Genomic DNA, 16,601 nt, shown 5'->3' with positions numbered 1-16,601 from the left:
CATCCGCATTCTCAGCACAGCAGCCAGAACCATGGTTTCCACTCGCAACAGATCTGTGTTGAGGGTAGGAGAGTATGGTAGTGGTAGGAACTTTGCCTGGCATATATAAAGCCCTGGGTTCAATCCTAAGCAATGGGAAAGAAATGCTTAATCATGGCATGTCATTTTCTCCTTGAGAAATCCTCCAATCGTCTTTCATCTCATTCAGATGAATCCCAAATCCTAACAAGGCCCACCCAGCTAGACAGGACCTGCTGGTCCTCCCTCTTGTACCCCTCCATCTTACCTGTCCCCAACTCCTCCACTCCTATGACCCAGCTGTTCTAGCTTCTCTTCTATCCCTTGATTATGCTAACCGGCTCCAATATCAGACTGTAATGGTTGATTATGGCCTCTACCAAGACTGTTTCTCTCGAGATGGCTGCCTGGTTGTCTTTTACTTCCTTTGGATCTCTGCTCTAGTGACTGACCCACACCGCTTCACTAAGACCCTACATGAAGACCCACACCTTCACCTGGCCTTCCCTGTGTTGTCATTTCATAGCACTTCATGCCAGCTCTAGGAGGGCCAGCACTCAGTCTCCTTCAGTAAATCCCCAGTGGCCTATGCTCATGAAGATAAAGGCTTGATGAAAGAATTATAGAAATAACATTGTCGGCTTGAAAGAAATTAAGAATCACTTTTGTTTTCAGTTTAGTTTTTTGCTGCTGAATAGTAAATTCCAAAGATGAAGCCTGCCATGACACCCCCTCATCACTCCTGTTACCCTCAAATTTCCCATGACACCCCCTCATCACTTCTGTTACCCTCAAATTTCCTGAGTCAGCCATCAGGTTATTGTCTCAGTGCTACTATCTAAAGTACTGAAATGTTTTCCCAGACACTCAGTATGGAACCCATGTGTCTTCCTCATGTTTGAGAGCCAGGGATTGCTGCATTATGTTTTTGTTTTCTCCTTTCTTTCTCTCTGTTTTATTGTTTTTTACTTATTGTTTCTCTTCTTTCTTTTTTCCTTGTTTTTATTTTTTGTTTGTCTGTTTTAAAGAAGATGTCAAGTAGCCCAGGCTAGCTTAGAACCCAGTAGGTAGCAGAGGATGACCTTGAAATTCTGATCCTCCGTCTGCACTTCCAGAGTATTGTAATTTCTGGTATGCACCACACATCTGGTTTATATGGTGCTGGGGATTGAACCCAGGACTTGTGCATTCTGTGTAACTGAAAACATCCCCACCAAATGATTGTTAATTTTAAAACTACATTTTACTAGTATCTTTATTGTGCATGTATGTTTACGGGTGTTCACATGCTACAGCATTCGTGTAAAGGTTAGACTTGGTGGCAGGCTCCTTTATACACAGCCATTTTGTGACCCATAGTTGTTAGTTATATAGAAACATTTTTCCTATTACTTATTATATGGACATATAGACAAAGAAAACAGAGAAAAAAGGTTAAACAGACCCAGTGTCCCATATTTTTATGTGTTGTATGTTTCCCCGGCTCCTACATAATTTTATGTAGTTTAACTAAGAAATATAAATTCCCTTGAAAACTAATTTAAAATGTTTTCCAATTAAATATAATGGCAGCTAAGTGAACAGTATCTTAGAAGGTCAGAAAACAAAAAATACCTAATTTTTACATTCTACACACCTATCACTAAAATTTCATAATTATTCTTGAGGGTTAACTGAGGGTGTTTGCCCTGTGAAACTAATGTCTATGATGTTGGATCCAATGATTGTTAGGAATTTTACCACCACAGACTGTACACGACCTACAAGAAAGATAAAAGCAGTCTCAGCTTTAGAATGGAATCAGATTGATTCTAATGGTCACAGATTGCAAATCAAGACCCGACTTGTGACCTCTCTACTCCTAATCGCTGAAGCCAGATGTATCTACTCTCTGGGATTCTAACTATTTCTTGTAGCACTTCTGCCATTGTATCTAGCTAACATTCCTATTCTGCAGCTCTCCAGTTGGTCTTGGATGTCATTGACCCACCTTTTACTATAGAAACTAAGGAATTAGCTCCCTCCCTTGAGAAGCGCACATAGGAAACCCACAGTTCCCAAATTCTGCCAACCTCCCTACAAAACAAACCTGTCAGAGCTTCCACAGTCATGGCCTGGGTGATTATAGAAACTGCATTCAAGTTAAGCCAGGCAATATGCCGTGGCCACATTTCCTTTTGCCTTTTCAACTAACAGTTACAACAGTTGTACTATTTTTACGTTTTATGGGTGTTAGTCACTAATTGTTCTACACATCTTCCACCAAAGGCACACGTGTCTATTTTTATCACTAGTATCCTGCAAATTCATGTGCACCTGCAGCAAGCCTGGTGGGAGTTATTGTTTGGGGATTTTCCCGCACCGTCATGTTTGTAGCCTCTTTGTTCCCTTCTGGACTGGCCACCTGGCTTCATGATGCTGTACATTTCCTTTCCCAGGCGATTTCCTGTGTTTTGGTGAGGCATATGTGCTTGCATTCCCTAAGGACATGAGTGTGGATGATAACTTTTGAGGATGTATACGATTCCTGCTGTACCTTAATCATTGAATGCATGTAATATCATAATTTCGTATTGTTTTCTTCAGGTTCCACCTCCATTTATATTGGTCTCTGTGTTTCATATTAGATGTTTCCCCAAAGACCTGGTTGAATTTCATTCCTATTTAAGAAAAGTGTGCAAAAGCTGATTGACAGCTCTCACACGTACTTGGCCCTGCTAACTGGAGTTTGTGGAAGTAACCAATACAGACCTTGACATGTAATTAGTGCGCTGCAAATATCATGGCTTTAGACCTTTCTTATGGGAAGAGGAAACTCCATGAAGGAACCACTTTGGGAATTCATTTCTGTAGGAGGATGTTCAAATTCTGTTTCTTTAAAATATGTTTATGTGTTGGTGTTTATTCTTCCCCCTTTATTCCAAACAAGTGTTTGAATTGCCTTTGCCCACCCTCTGTGTACTGGAATGCTTATCCGAAAAGGACAGAAAGCTTAAAATCTGCAAGTGGCAGGGAGAGCTTCAGGCATACTGTGCTCGTTGAGCACCACACCCAGCTGGACTGAACTTGATGCTCTTCCAAATCCAGCAACCAATCTGATGACTCACATGGAGGAAATGAAAGGCGTGTGCACCCACACAGTGTGTGGGGGTCATGAGACCAATGCCCAATTTTGTTCCTGCTCATAACAGCTCATATCTTGTTTGGACTGTCATGTGCCTGCTCCTGCCTTATGTCTTCTGAGGCTTGCAGTTTCTGATCACAAAAGCCGTTAGAGGATAAGACAGGAGCTCATACTCTGGTGGCTTCTGAGTGGATAAAGAAGTTCATATACTAACTGGATGCCTGCACATATTCTAATCACTTCAGTTCTTTGCCAGGGTCAGACACACAGGCAACAAAGACCATTGATCATTGCCTCCAATGGGTCCCGTCAGCCTTGTAACTAGTTCTAAGATCTTTTGTTTCTGAGAACACATTATCCATTCCTGTTCATAGTAGCATGAAATAGGTATTGTCTTCTGTTGCTTTGCTCTGTAGTTTGACATTGGAATTTGAACCCAAATTCAAAGATTTCTAGTTCTTGGAATTTCAGCAAACTACAAATCTCTGTACTCTACTGTCTGCCTTTGGAAAAATGGAGTGCTAGTCCATGCCTGAGAGAGAGGGGGCATGGTAATAATCAGATAAGACAACCCGAGCAGGCAATTAGCAGAGTCTGGCTTTGTAACTACACAAGAAATGATGGGAACATTTCCTCTGGTCTTGTCGCTGGAAGGCCTTTTAAACCAGAAACCTCCAACGAGCTACAATCAGCCGCTAATTACAGTAACTGGAAAAGCTTGCGTCCCTTGGAGTAGAACATGTCCTACTTCCTCAAAGCTTTTAAGCTGATGTTTCTAATTGTGAGCCTTTCAAATCCCTTTAAAGATTAAGAATATCACTCACCGAGTAAATTGCTAATTATTTCTTTAGAAACATTTCTGAACTCTGGAAAGTGTTCACAAGGCTTTGTGCAGACATAGTTACTAATTGTATTTTGATACCAGTAAAAATACAGTTTTTAAAAGTCAAAAGAGTAAAAGCACACCAATTGGTTGTTATATTATAGTCTCAAAATTAAAAACTAAAAAAAGTTAAGTCAAATGACAAAGAATATAGAAGCTTTGAATCCATAAATAATCAGAAAGAGCCATTATATTTACACAAAGATCGCTTTATTTTTTAAACTGCTTTTTAACTGGCTGTGGGGTTAAGAACGTAAGCCAGGCTTGCAGAGGACTGGAGTTCAGTTCCAGGCACACAACTCTGTGCCATCACAACCATCTGTAACTTCAGCTCTGGGCAAATCCAAGGCCCTGGCCTTCGGGCCTCTGCAAGCACCTGAGCTCACGTGCACACAGTCACACCCAGATTCTCACAAGGACACCTAATTAAAAGCAAAAAAGAAAAACCACTTAAAGGTACTTTTCAAGTTATTTAGAGAAGAGGAATGCTTCTGCACTTGAAATCACCTAAACCTAACCTTTAATTTCGTGTGTTGGAGCTTCCAAGGCCCGATTAGGAAATGGCATGTCAGTAAGTGAAGAAAGCACAGAGGCATCCTTACTTCACAGGCAGAGCCGGAGACAGTGATCTCCTGAGCGCTATTCAGTAACACGGGCAACACAGCTACAAGTCAAACTATTTTCTCTAACAGGTGTTCAATGGCATTAGAAGTAACTCGCCCCAGCTACAGAAACTGTGCAGCCGTGCGAATGTAACCAATGAGTTCCAGTCTACTGGAAACACAATGAAGGTCGTATTTTTCACTGATGGATCCCGGCCATATGGAGGCTTCACTGCTTCCTACACCTCCAACGAAGATGCAGGTAATGTAGGATGCTGCAAACGTACCTCCTCTCGGTCAGACTCACTCAGTGCCTCCACAAACACTTCCCCCAGCAGCCAAGCCTTCTGTTTTCTCCACAGTGGTCAAAAGTACACCTGCATTCTTTAGTACAAGAGCAGCAGATATGAGCAAACAGAAAACCTGTTTGGGGGTGGGGGAAGCAACCATTGTAATTTCAGGGGGAAAAACACTTGCATTTTGATTTTTTTTTACAACAAAATTTTATTGAATTACTTTCTAGCATGATTCCATGTAATACCACTGCTAGGATTGACTCTGAACTGACAGTGTCTGATTTATTATTTTATATTCAAGAAAACACCTACTTCCTAGGTAACGGTACTACAGAGTAATTAATTCCATAGACAACTGAATACATATTACTGTTTTCTGTTCACCTACTTATACATGTATGTTCAGTGAAAATAATAGCCTGGGTTGCGTTTAATATAGATTTTCCCAAAATTAAGCAACATGCAGCCTGGATTATAAATACGTTCTTCCTTTTATATCTGCTGCCATTATCCAAGGGTTTTGCATTTTAGGAAGAATGGAAGTAAATACATCTTTTTAAAAAGTTGGTTTTATTTTATTGGTTTAAGAATTACTCCTTACCATCAAAAAAGAGTGAGTTTGTTGGCACTCTGGTGTTATATTACCTATTTGATGCAAATAAATTACTGGATCAAATAGAAAATTGTTCATCAAAAGCCACTAGGACCTAGCAGTGGTTTGTGTATTTCTCTAAATTAAATAGTGAATGAATAATATGTATAAACTTGGAGATATTGATACACAGCCAACCCACAGCCATCTTCTCTATTCTGGAAGGGAAATATAGGAACTATGCATCGTGCATCCTTCCTTCATGGACCCATAGGCATCCCTCCTACAGCTGGCATGCTCTTTGCCTATAAGCCTGACCACATCTAGAAAAGCAAAGTGATGCAGTCTTTGTTATTCCACTCACTGGGTCTTGATTGTTGGAATCGTTGGTTGCAGCATGGATCTTATTACTCTCTCTGTGCCTTATTTGCCTTAGTGTGTGGTGGACCTCTTCTGAGTAGCTCTGGTGGAAACTTTACTTCTCCTGGCTATAACGGAATCCGTGACTATGCAAGCAACCTAGACTGTGAATGGACTATCAGCAATCCAAATCGGGAAAATTCATCCCTTACCTTCCATTTTGTAAAACTTTCCCTTGAGAGTCACCAGGACTGTGCATTTGATGTCCTCGAGTTTCGAGTGGGTGAGTTCAAAGAATGTGTTTTTCATCTATCTGTATGTTCTTCCTGTTCCTGGAGACAACAACAACGGCTACTATCTTAGCACACGAGTTACAAAAGTCCCTTGTTGGTGCAAAGATGAAATCCTGTGTTCCCAGATGGGAAATGGGGCCCAAGAACTGTGAAGGCAGTTTCTGTCTCAGGTCTCCTGTGCGGAAGGCTCACCCACACGGGTCCCTATCAGGCTCTGGCCTGTCAGTGTGCTCCACTGGGGCTGGGAACCACGCTTTCTCTGCTCAGACACTGGCAGAGTTTCCTGAACTTGCGGGATCCACAATAAGGTTGTTCAATTCACTTTTTTTCTTTTTCTTTTTTTTTTTTGTCTTAGACGTTTAAAACCTTCCACACTGTACCAATGTGGAGCAACACATGGAAGCTTTTATCATTCATTTGTTTCCTGATACGAAAGGCTCAAAGCATAATTGATGAACCATACTTCTCTTGAGAATTTTAGGTTTCAGGTGTAGATGATCTAATGAGGGTACTTCTACCGTCACACTGACACTTGCTTCCCAGTAGACAAGAAGTAGACAGAGGAGGAAAATAATGTTACAGGTGTTCTATACTATCAGATGTTGGTTGTGTTCTTTTTAATCCCCAGTGTTAAAGAAAAGAAAGCTGAAAGTGGACAGCTATAATAATCAGTGGTAGCTACCTAATATCATAGTATTAATTATTATAATACATAATATAATGTATATGTTATATTTTATATTATTATTGTCATTGTGTTATTTTAACACCTTTTATTTTAGGGGAGGAAGCTGTTCTGCAAAGGTTTGTCTTAAAGCTTTAGGTTGTGGAGAAATAGGGAAAGTTAAAGAGAAGAGTAACAATCTTAATGTAGCTACACAAATGATATTAAACAGCAAGTAAGAAGCAGCCGTGTCTATGCAGAAAATGACATTATAAAATAATACGTAGTGGTTATAATAGTGTAGTGCTGTTATCAGTCTGAGTAGCAATTTGATACATATAAAGTAAAATTTAAGAAATCAAATGGGTTAAAGAATGTGTTCCATATCTATACTTTTAAAGATAATTTCTTTCCAGTCTTATATAAAATAATGTAGTGGTGAGATGTGTAATGGCAATGGTACACCACGGCCAAAACTGAGAAGACCTGCCCAGTCACTGATGGCCTCTTTTGAGAGCACAGAAAACAGATTTTGTGAAGGGCTTTGGTATAATCTTGGGTGGCAGACCAGGTATTCATCCAAGAGAATCATCCCAGCTCTCTGAGTGAGGAACATGGGTATAAACATGGGAGTCATCATTTGGGAACGCTTTCCAAGAAACTCTGATAAACACTCACTACCTCTACCTGTTGCCAGGCCATTCGCAGAATAAAGCGGAACAGCTATGTAATCAATTTCTGTCAGTGAAATTCAATCTTCTCTTCATTCCCCCTGATTTACAGACAGTAGAAATACTCTATTCCATTGATTTATAAGGTCAGTGATGTTCATCTGGCAGGATAAATAGGGAGCAGATAAATGCGCACTTCCCGGGTCCTCTCTAAATGTTAATCAGGTTTCTGTGAAAAGCAATCTTCATGAAGCTTGTTCAGCCTAACCCTGACAGTTCTTGGCCTGAGTGCCGACTAGTCTGCTCATTTTCCATGACCAAATGCAGCGGAGAGTCTTGAGAAGTTTAGGCGATCATCACCTTTATCCTAAGAGAGTATTTGTTATCACGATTGGCGTTATCTCCCTTCCTCCCGCACACAGCACACAGCTAAAGGGGTATGAAGTTGATTGCATTTTTGTTTAGATATGTGAAAGTGATTTTGAAGACGTAAATTGGAATAAATTGATACCGGTGGTCCAGGCATCTCTACACCCGGTGTGTCAGAGAACTCTTTTGTATGTGTTGGCAAAGACAGTAGAGAGTTTCCTTTGAAATGTCTGCTACTGTACACAGTTTGAAATGTATCAAGGAGTACTTTTTGTTGTTTTTATTTTGTTCCTATTAATTAAAGATATTTGTCTGAAACCCTGTGAGTAATGTCACTTGGCATACTATTTTGATCAGGTGATGCTGATGGGCCCCTGATAGAGAAGTTTTGCAGCTTGTCAGCACCAGCGGTACCCTTGATTATCCCCTACCCTCAGGTGTGGATTCACTTTGTCACCAATGAGCGTGTAGAATATACTGGATTCCATATACAATACAACTTTACCGGTAAGCCTGATAGATAGCCCATAAAGCTGTATAAATTTATGTCTTAGCTCATAATAGTTTCATTGATAATTTCAATGAAATGTTTCAGGTTAAGTTTTAATCAGTTGTTACTGGATACCAAGAAAAGAACTTTATGGTTTTTATATTCCTACCTTTATTTCAGAGATAGTCTTATGGTTTTAATACTTTGATTCTCTTGGTTTCTCTGTGTAGACAATTGTGTTTTCTTCAAACTATAGTCTTTTTGCTTTGTCTTGTATGGTTTGGTTTTATATGTAATTGGTCCCCAATTTACATTGACTTATTTTCTTTTGTAAACCATTCTTACATTTTAGGATAAATCCTATATGGTCATAGTTTGTTTTATTTGGATTACTGCATATTTATAGTAATTTGTGTTAGACCTGCATGCATATGTGGCATTCTGAATTTATGTGTAGAATTTCAGTCCAAGGTGAGCAATAAAACTGCTTGTCTTGGTTACCAGAGTTTTTTTCTGCTTCCTTTCACTAGCATGACAATCCTTTCAAACTTGTGGCAATGCATCTTTTGTGAAATATAAAGTCTTGTTTCCTTTTCCTGCCTTGTCTCCAGAACCCTAATCCCCACCCTGAGACCATGTCCTCGTTAAAGCCCTCTCGATCTGCCACACTTTCTGTTTGGCATTGCGCCTCTGTGTTTGAGTGTACTTGTTGACAGATTTTAGAATCCCGCTTTTCTTTCTGTTGAGTTTGACTGAAGCAATGTATGTTTTTCTATAGTTTCATGTACTGTTTGTTGTGTTATAACCAAATGAAGACAGATTATTCTTTGGGCCACCAGCTCACAAAAAACAACATGGAGACCTCTTATTAATTATGAAAACCTGGCTTTAGCTTAGGCTTGTGCCATTAGCTCTTAATGTAAATTAACCTGTATCTTTTAATCTATGTTCTTTTATGTGGCTTGGTTACCTTTTCTCTGCATTGCCTAGCCTGCTTTCTCAAAATCTGCTTGGCAACTCCCCCTTTCTTCTCCCCAGAGCTCTCTGTCCCCAGAAGTTCCACCTAGCCTCTTTCTTCCCAACTAATGGCCATTCAGCTCTGTACTAATGTCATCAGAAGGTGCCTTGACAAAAACACATCTTCACGGTGTGCAGAAAGATTATACCACAGCAACCCACTGCATGGTTGAAGGAGGAAATAAACTCAAACATAATCTACTTGTGCAAAACTTTTTATTCTTTGGTTATTTTTCATCCCATTGAAAGAAGAGTCAGACAAACAAGCAGTGTTGTTTATGTTGAATGGCAGATCATGTGATGTCATAGACCTGTAGCATCTTTTTAACCTCCTATGATAATCTGTTCTTTGAAACCTAAGTGATTGTCACCCATATATCTATGGTTTGGTGTTTTCAGGAAAGGCAATGTCTTTTCATTTATCTCCAGTACATTGTTACCTATATACTGCGGCTAACTACTCCCATTTACAATGAAGACCACCCTCTATTTTTTGCTAAGTGGAGGTTGTCTGTACTACGGAATTCTGTTTGGTGACTACTATTAGAGGTTTAATTAAGTTGTTTCAATTCTTCCACCCTAACTTTACTCTGGTTCGGATTTTTATTTCTTGATTGGCTGATTATATTTCTACCAGAAAGTAAGATGGTTGTCATTAAGTATTGTTTCGGCTATGTGAGTGTTTTCTTCTCTCTTATTTAGAGGTTTACAAATTTCATTTCAGATTGTGGTGGAATACAGACAGGTCATAGTGGAGTGATCTCAAGTCCTAACTATCCAAATGTTTATGGTAGATGGACCCAATGTTCTTGGCTGTTGGAAGCCCCAGAAGGGCACATCATCACTGTGAGTTCTTACAGCTGGGCTACTGGACCATGGAAGTATGTGTGTGTGTGTGTGTGTGTGTGTGTGTGTGTGTGTGTGTGTGTGTGTAAATAAGTGGTTAGGGTAGGCTTTGGAGTACAGATATTGCTATCTGCTAGTCTACAATTAATGAAGACTGTTATCGTTTCTCAAATTAGGAAAAGGTTTTGTAGAAGCTTATTCAGCCTCCAGGAAAGAGGTGAATTCAGTATTGATATGAACTGTCATTCTAACCTAACAAGTTTCTAGGGTTCTCTCAAATGACTCTACTTCATGAAAAGAAATACACTCTTTCTAAATTCACAAGAGAACTTTTAATAAGGAAAACAGTGTAGAGGAAAAAATAATCAAAGAATAAGAAATACAAAGCAATGTGAATTATGACAAAATGAAAATATTTGTAGAACCTTGTCTGCCTGGAGGGAGGTAAACTCCTAAAGCTCGGGGTGGCTCATCACATCTTTTCTCTTCTGTAGCTCACATTTAGTGACTTTCATCTTGAGATGGATCCAACTTGCACTGCGGACTCTGTTACTGTCAGGAATGGTGGCTACCCTGAATCACCCATCATAGGACGGTACTGTGGGTGGTCACTCCCAGGGCCAGTACAGTCTGGTTCCAACAAGCTTCTGGTGACTTTTAACACAAACCATCTAGGACAAAGTCGTGGATTTTATGCTACATGGAATACAAGCACATTAGGTAAAATAAACAAAAAACCTTTTCTATGCTTACCATTTACTTTTCATAACTAATTTAAAGCAGAGTCATTCCTTAGTACTGATGGGGGATGGGCTCCAGGACTCCACTCAAACAAATCTAGAAGTGCTAAAGTTTCTCATGCAAAATGATGCAGTACTTGTGTGTAGTGCATGAGAGTCCTCCAGAAAACATCTAATTCATAATACAATATAAATGCAATGTATATAGTTGCTATATACATATTGTCCAGGGGATAACAAAAGACAAATAGTCTCACTCTCAGCTAAGTGGCAGACTTTTCAAAGAGCTAAGACAGAGCTTACACCATGAAGAGTCTTGGTTTATATATGTATATTGTCCCTAGAGACTGGTGTTTGAGGAGTTTGAAGATAACAGTGAGCAGATGAAATTTCTGATGGGGGGGGGTTGCTATGGACATCGAATCAAAGATGACAGATTTGATTTTTGAAAACGGCATTGCACCTATGAAATATAAACTTTATGAAAATTCCCAGAAAATATGAATATTTGTAACAGATAGTTAGTCAGGATTTTAGTATATCCTAACTCTCACAGGACAGTTCTTTGTAGCAGAGTTGGTTAACATGAAGATCTCTATAGACTGAAACATGAAGATCTCTATAGACTGATTCGAGATTCTCATTAAACCATTAGCTGCTCCTGAAGTCCTCAGGGAATTACAGATGAACCACTGGCTCAAAAGCATTCCCCTTTATATAACTTCACTCTGTTCTGAATTCTTACTTTTCCCTGTTATCTCTTAGGTGTGTGTTTTAAGGTTATGAAAATAATCCTAGATTTGTTTTCTTCATATTCCTATGATTTATTCAGAACAATCAATCAGTTTCAATATGAATGAGTCAGGTTACTCAGTGGGAGGACTTTCCCTAGTTCAAAAACCCTTTTCTCTAGTTCACACAGCTATATTCACATCTGTTAGTGGTAAGAAAGTACAGAGTGAATGTGGCCTGGCTACCTATCTACCTACTACACAGCCACATAGAAAAGATGACTTGTTTGGAGACAGAGTGGGGGGTCTATCTGCTACAGTCTACAAGACTCAGATCAAGTGACCTCAACTGGGCTGTGTGTGTACTGAGACAGTGACAACCATCCCTTTAATGCACTTCACATCTGTAGCTCCTGCTTCGTCCCTGCCCCAAAGATGAGTCACACACAAGAAGAGATTAGTTATAATCTCACATTTAGAAATATTCTCTAGCCATCTCTGGTTTCTAAATTTGATACTTTATCTTGAAGATTGATTTTTTTTTAATGGAAAATTTCCAGGTTGTGGTGGAACATTCCATTCAGATAATGGTACGATCAAATCTCCACATTGGCCTCAGCCATTCCCCACGAACAGCAGATGTTCCTGGACAGCCATCACGCATGAAAGCAAACATTGGGAGATTAGCTTTGACAGCAATTTCCAAATCCCCAGCAGCAACAGCCAGTGTCCGAACAGCTTTGTGAAGGTTGGTGCACTGTTTGTTTAACTGGTTTTCTAAATGTAAGCATTTTGGCTACAGAGGACTTGGCCATTTCTCGATGTGAAAAGAGTACAGTTTTACTGCTTGAACTGTTTAGATGTGAAAGCAAGACACCCCGACTGTTAGATTAGATGTGAACCACCAAGTCCATGCTTCCTGTGTCCCCCATCTTCTGATCTGGCACAGTGAAAAATTAGGGAGAATTTTCTCTGACCTTCTGAAATTGTCATGAGCATCGATGGATGGTTTGTCCTTTCCTCTTTCATTTTTCTTCCCTTATTCCTCCTTTCCTTTCTTTCTCCCTCCTTGATTTTTCTCTCCTCCTTTCTTCCTATTTTTGTCTTTCTTTCCTAAAACGAAGTACAGTATAAGCAGGATAAAGTCTCATCACAAGGAAAATTTAATATATGCTATAAGAATGATAGGAGATTGAAATAGTCAATGACAACCTTTGTTCCAGACATCAAGAGTCCATACAGGAAAACAGTCATGAGAGACCTAAGCAAAAAACTGATGGTAGCAGGAAGTTGGATAGGCAGCTTTTCTGCTCATATGGCAATAATTTTCACTTCCCATTGACATAATCTTAACTGTGCTATAAGTTCACTTGAGCTGTGCTAAATTACATCTTGGATATTGTATCACTGTGAGATTATGTCTTTTAGTGGAAAGACACATTGGCCTGAATTCCATTCGCCAGAAATATATTCATCTCTTTTGTACTTACCACCCACATGTATTTTTATGGCTTAATTTAATATTTTGGCTTCAAATTACTTAAGTATAAAATGAAAAGAATGATTCCAAATTCAGTAGGGTTGTATTAAGCATTAGAATATGACATAATAGCATAAAACCTAGCTAGTTTTTATAAAAACTTCTAAGAATGGAAATGCCTTTTTAAAAATCAAAGTTATTATTTCATATCATCTCTCAAAATTTTTTATTCCACATTGATATGTTTGTCTTATTTAAATAAAATCCAATCCTTGCAAACTATGCACATTATAAAAAAGAATCAATGTATGCTTCTCTTAATTGCCTTTTTCAATGAAATAAGAGAACTCTCTTTTCATAAGATAAGTCAACACAAAGTGTGTAAACATGAAGTCTTATACATTATTCAATGGGAAAAAGTTAATCAGGGAAACTGACTGGGATCATTCTTCCTCTGGATAGAGTGGAAGTCCCTCAGAAAGTGTCATACAACCCAAGTGCCAGCAGAAAGTGATATCAATAAGTAATTGGCAAAAGGACTCTTTTCTTTGTAATAGAGACACTAGGGAAGGTGGACAGGATAGTCAAAGATTCAAAAGGTTCCTCTTTGTTCTCAAAATTAGAGTTGTTCCTCCTCTCAAAGACCCTCAGGTACTAATAGGAAAATCTTACTCAACCCTTCTGTTTGGAGGACAAATGCACAGAAGTCAAACCAGATGAAGGACTCTCTGTACCTTTGGGAAGCGCTAACTAAAACTAGACTAGGCATGGTTTTACACACTTATAACCCTAGCATTCGAGAGGTAGAGGCAGAAGCATCAGAGTGTCAAGTCCATTCTTAGTTGCACAGGGAGTTTAAGGACATCAAGAAAAAATATACAGTGCGTCAAAGAGGCACAATGTGTCTGTGTGTCTTAAGCAACTTAGTTACACCAATTAAAATAGATTATTGGAACATGACATAAGAGGAGACAAACTCACTTCAAATCCTACCATACAAATAGGTTGAAAGAGGATGATATAAAATGATAGATCATGTAAACATTAATTTTTTAAAAAGCAGTAATGGCCACATTGACACCTGCTAAAATGCAATCCAAAGTTTGAAAATATTACTGTAGGAAAGAGATATCTTATGAGAATAAAACAGTCCACCAGGAAGACAAGATGAGACTGATTGATCTTTCTTGAAACAATAAAAGCCAGAAACATGAGAGCAAAACTTGATAGAGCTATGTAGATAGCTCTTCAGTTGGACTAAGATTTCAGCACTTGACTCTCAGTAGCTCATGGGGCAACAGCTAGGCAATGCACCAGTATGCAAGGGAGCTCTGAGACTGTGAAGCAGTAGGATAAAATTGACAGATGTAAAAGAAACCATACATTAGCAATAGCATCCACATTTTGGATGTCTTTGTAACTTGCCAGGATAGACCACAAACTGAGATGAAAAGTAATAAAACCTCAACAAATGAAAGAACTAAACTGTGGAGAATATTTTCTCTGACAGTATAAACTCAAGCTACAAAGCTATAGTAGAAAAAGAGTCGGCCTTGCACACATCAGAGTGAGCACTCAGCTAAAACAGCCAGCCAGAGTAAGCACAGAAATCAAGTCTTTAATTGCTTCCTGAAACAGCATAATCAAGAGGTGAAAGGGCAGCATTGTGGACTCCTCCCATCATACTTTTTGATAAGCATGTGGAAGGGGCCAAGTGGTTAGCTTAGAGGAAGGACTGATCCACAGCTGTGTGAGCCCCAAACAAAAATGGACAATTCTGAGTATTGAGTTAAAGTGGAGGAAAACACATTGAGCGTTCTCCCTTCCCCTCACAAGGAATCTTGAAAAGATGCCCGTGAAGGCCTCCAGCTGGGGGCTTCTGAAAAAGAGACTCCCCCACAAGGTGACTGGGCTATGAATGCTCCTCTGTATGGGAATGGGCTTGGCTGCTGGGCCTTGGATAACACACTTCAGAGACTGGAACATGTAGACTGTGCAAAAGTTATATGAGGGAGGCAGACATAGGGCTTAGTAGTAAAACTTTTGTAACTGTCATTGACCAAGACTCAAAATTCAGAGAGGATTTTAACAAAGACAAAGTACACTGTATGAGGAAATACACTGACATCAAACACCTTCAAATAACCCTGGGTCAAACACAAATGGGTTAAAAACATACAAAAGCAAATCAAAGAAAATAAAACCAATCAAGTATATAGATTATGGCAAAAAAAATTGTTTAAGAGTAAATTAATAGCCGGGCGGTGGTGGCACACGCCTTTAATCCCAGCACTCGAGAGGCAGAGGCAGGCGGATCTCTGGGAGTTCGAGGCCAGCCTGGTCTACAAAAGCTAGTTCCAGGACAGGCACCAAAGATACAGAGAAACCCTGTCTTGAAAAACAAACAAAACAAAACAAAAAAAAGTAAATTAATAATACTCCAGACTCCATGTACTTTTTTTATTGGTCTTATTGAGCTATACATTTTTCTCTGCTCCCCTCCCTTCCTCTCCCCCTAACCTTCAGTCCTTTCCCATGGTCCCCATGCTCCCAATTTACTCAGGAGATCTTGTCTTTTTCTACTTCCCATGTACATTAGATCCATGTATGTCTCTCTTAGGGTCCTCATTGTTGTCTAGGTTCTCTAGGATTGTGAATTGTAGGCTGGTTTTCTTTGCTTTATGTCTAAAAGCCACTTATGAGTGAATACATATGATATTTGTCTTTCTGGGTCTGGGTTACCTCACCCAATGTGATGTTTTCTAGATCCATTCATTTGCCTGCGAATTTCAAAATGTCATTATTTTTTCTGCTGTGTACTACTCCATTGTGTAAATGTACCATATTTTCCTTATCCATTCTTTGGTCAAGGGGCATATAGGTTGTTTCCAGGTTCTGGCTATGACAAACAATGCTGCTATAAACATAGTTGAGCACATGTCCTTGTGTTACGATTGAGCATCCTTTGGGTATATACCCAAAAGTGGTATTGCTGGGTCTTGAGGAAGATTGTTTCCTACTTTTCTGAAAAATTGCCATACTGATATCCAAAGGGGCTGTACAAATTTGCACTCCCATCAGCAATGCAGGAGTGTTTTTTTTTTTTTACCCCACATCCTCTCCAGCATAAGTTGTCATCAGTGTTTTTGGTCTTGGCCATTCTTACACTGTAAGAATGTACATTTTAAAAATAAAGTCAAAGCCAATAATGAAGAAAATAATGATAAAAATAGAAATTAATGAACTTGACAATAAGAAAACAGTAGGAAAATCTAGAAAATTGATAAAGATTTTGCAAGACTGACAAAAATCAAAAGCGGCACACAAATCACTAGTACCAGATTGAGTGGAATTAAGAGAGGTCAGTGTCTTCCTGCAGCTGCTACAGAGAGATTTAGACTGCACAGCATCCTTGGCTCATTTTC

At 39.2% G+C, this 16,601-nt stretch overlaps 1 protein-coding gene across 2 annotated transcripts in view; it reads left to right on the top strand.

Annotated features, from left to right (window-relative positions):
* Cubn (cubilin) overlaps positions 1–16,601 on the top strand; it is a 206,598-nt gene that overhangs the window by 145,976 nt on the left and 44,021 nt on the right. For both annotated transcript variants that reach the window (XM_075970518.1, XM_075970517.1), the window contains exons 49-54: positions 4,718–4,889; positions 5,952–6,158; positions 8,230–8,379; positions 10,104–10,225; positions 10,720–10,945; positions 12,257–12,444. In XM_075970518.1, coding sequence (XP_075826633.1) covers positions 4,718–4,889; positions 5,952–6,158; positions 8,230–8,379; positions 10,104–10,225; positions 10,720–10,945; positions 12,257–12,444 — 1,065 coding nt within the window. The remainder of the gene's footprint in view (positions 1–4,717; positions 4,890–5,951; positions 6,159–8,229; positions 8,380–10,103; positions 10,226–10,719; positions 10,946–12,256; positions 12,445–16,601) is intronic.

The sequence above is a fragment of the Microtus pennsylvanicus genome, chromosome 4 (genome assembly GCF_037038515.1).
Source record: "Microtus pennsylvanicus isolate mMicPen1 chromosome 4, mMicPen1.hap1, whole genome shotgun sequence".
NCBI classification, from domain to species: Eukaryota; Metazoa; Chordata; class Mammalia; order Rodentia; family Cricetidae; genus Microtus; species Microtus pennsylvanicus.
Note: the sequence above shows the minus strand (reverse complement) of the source record. Positions and strands in the feature narration are given on the sequence as shown.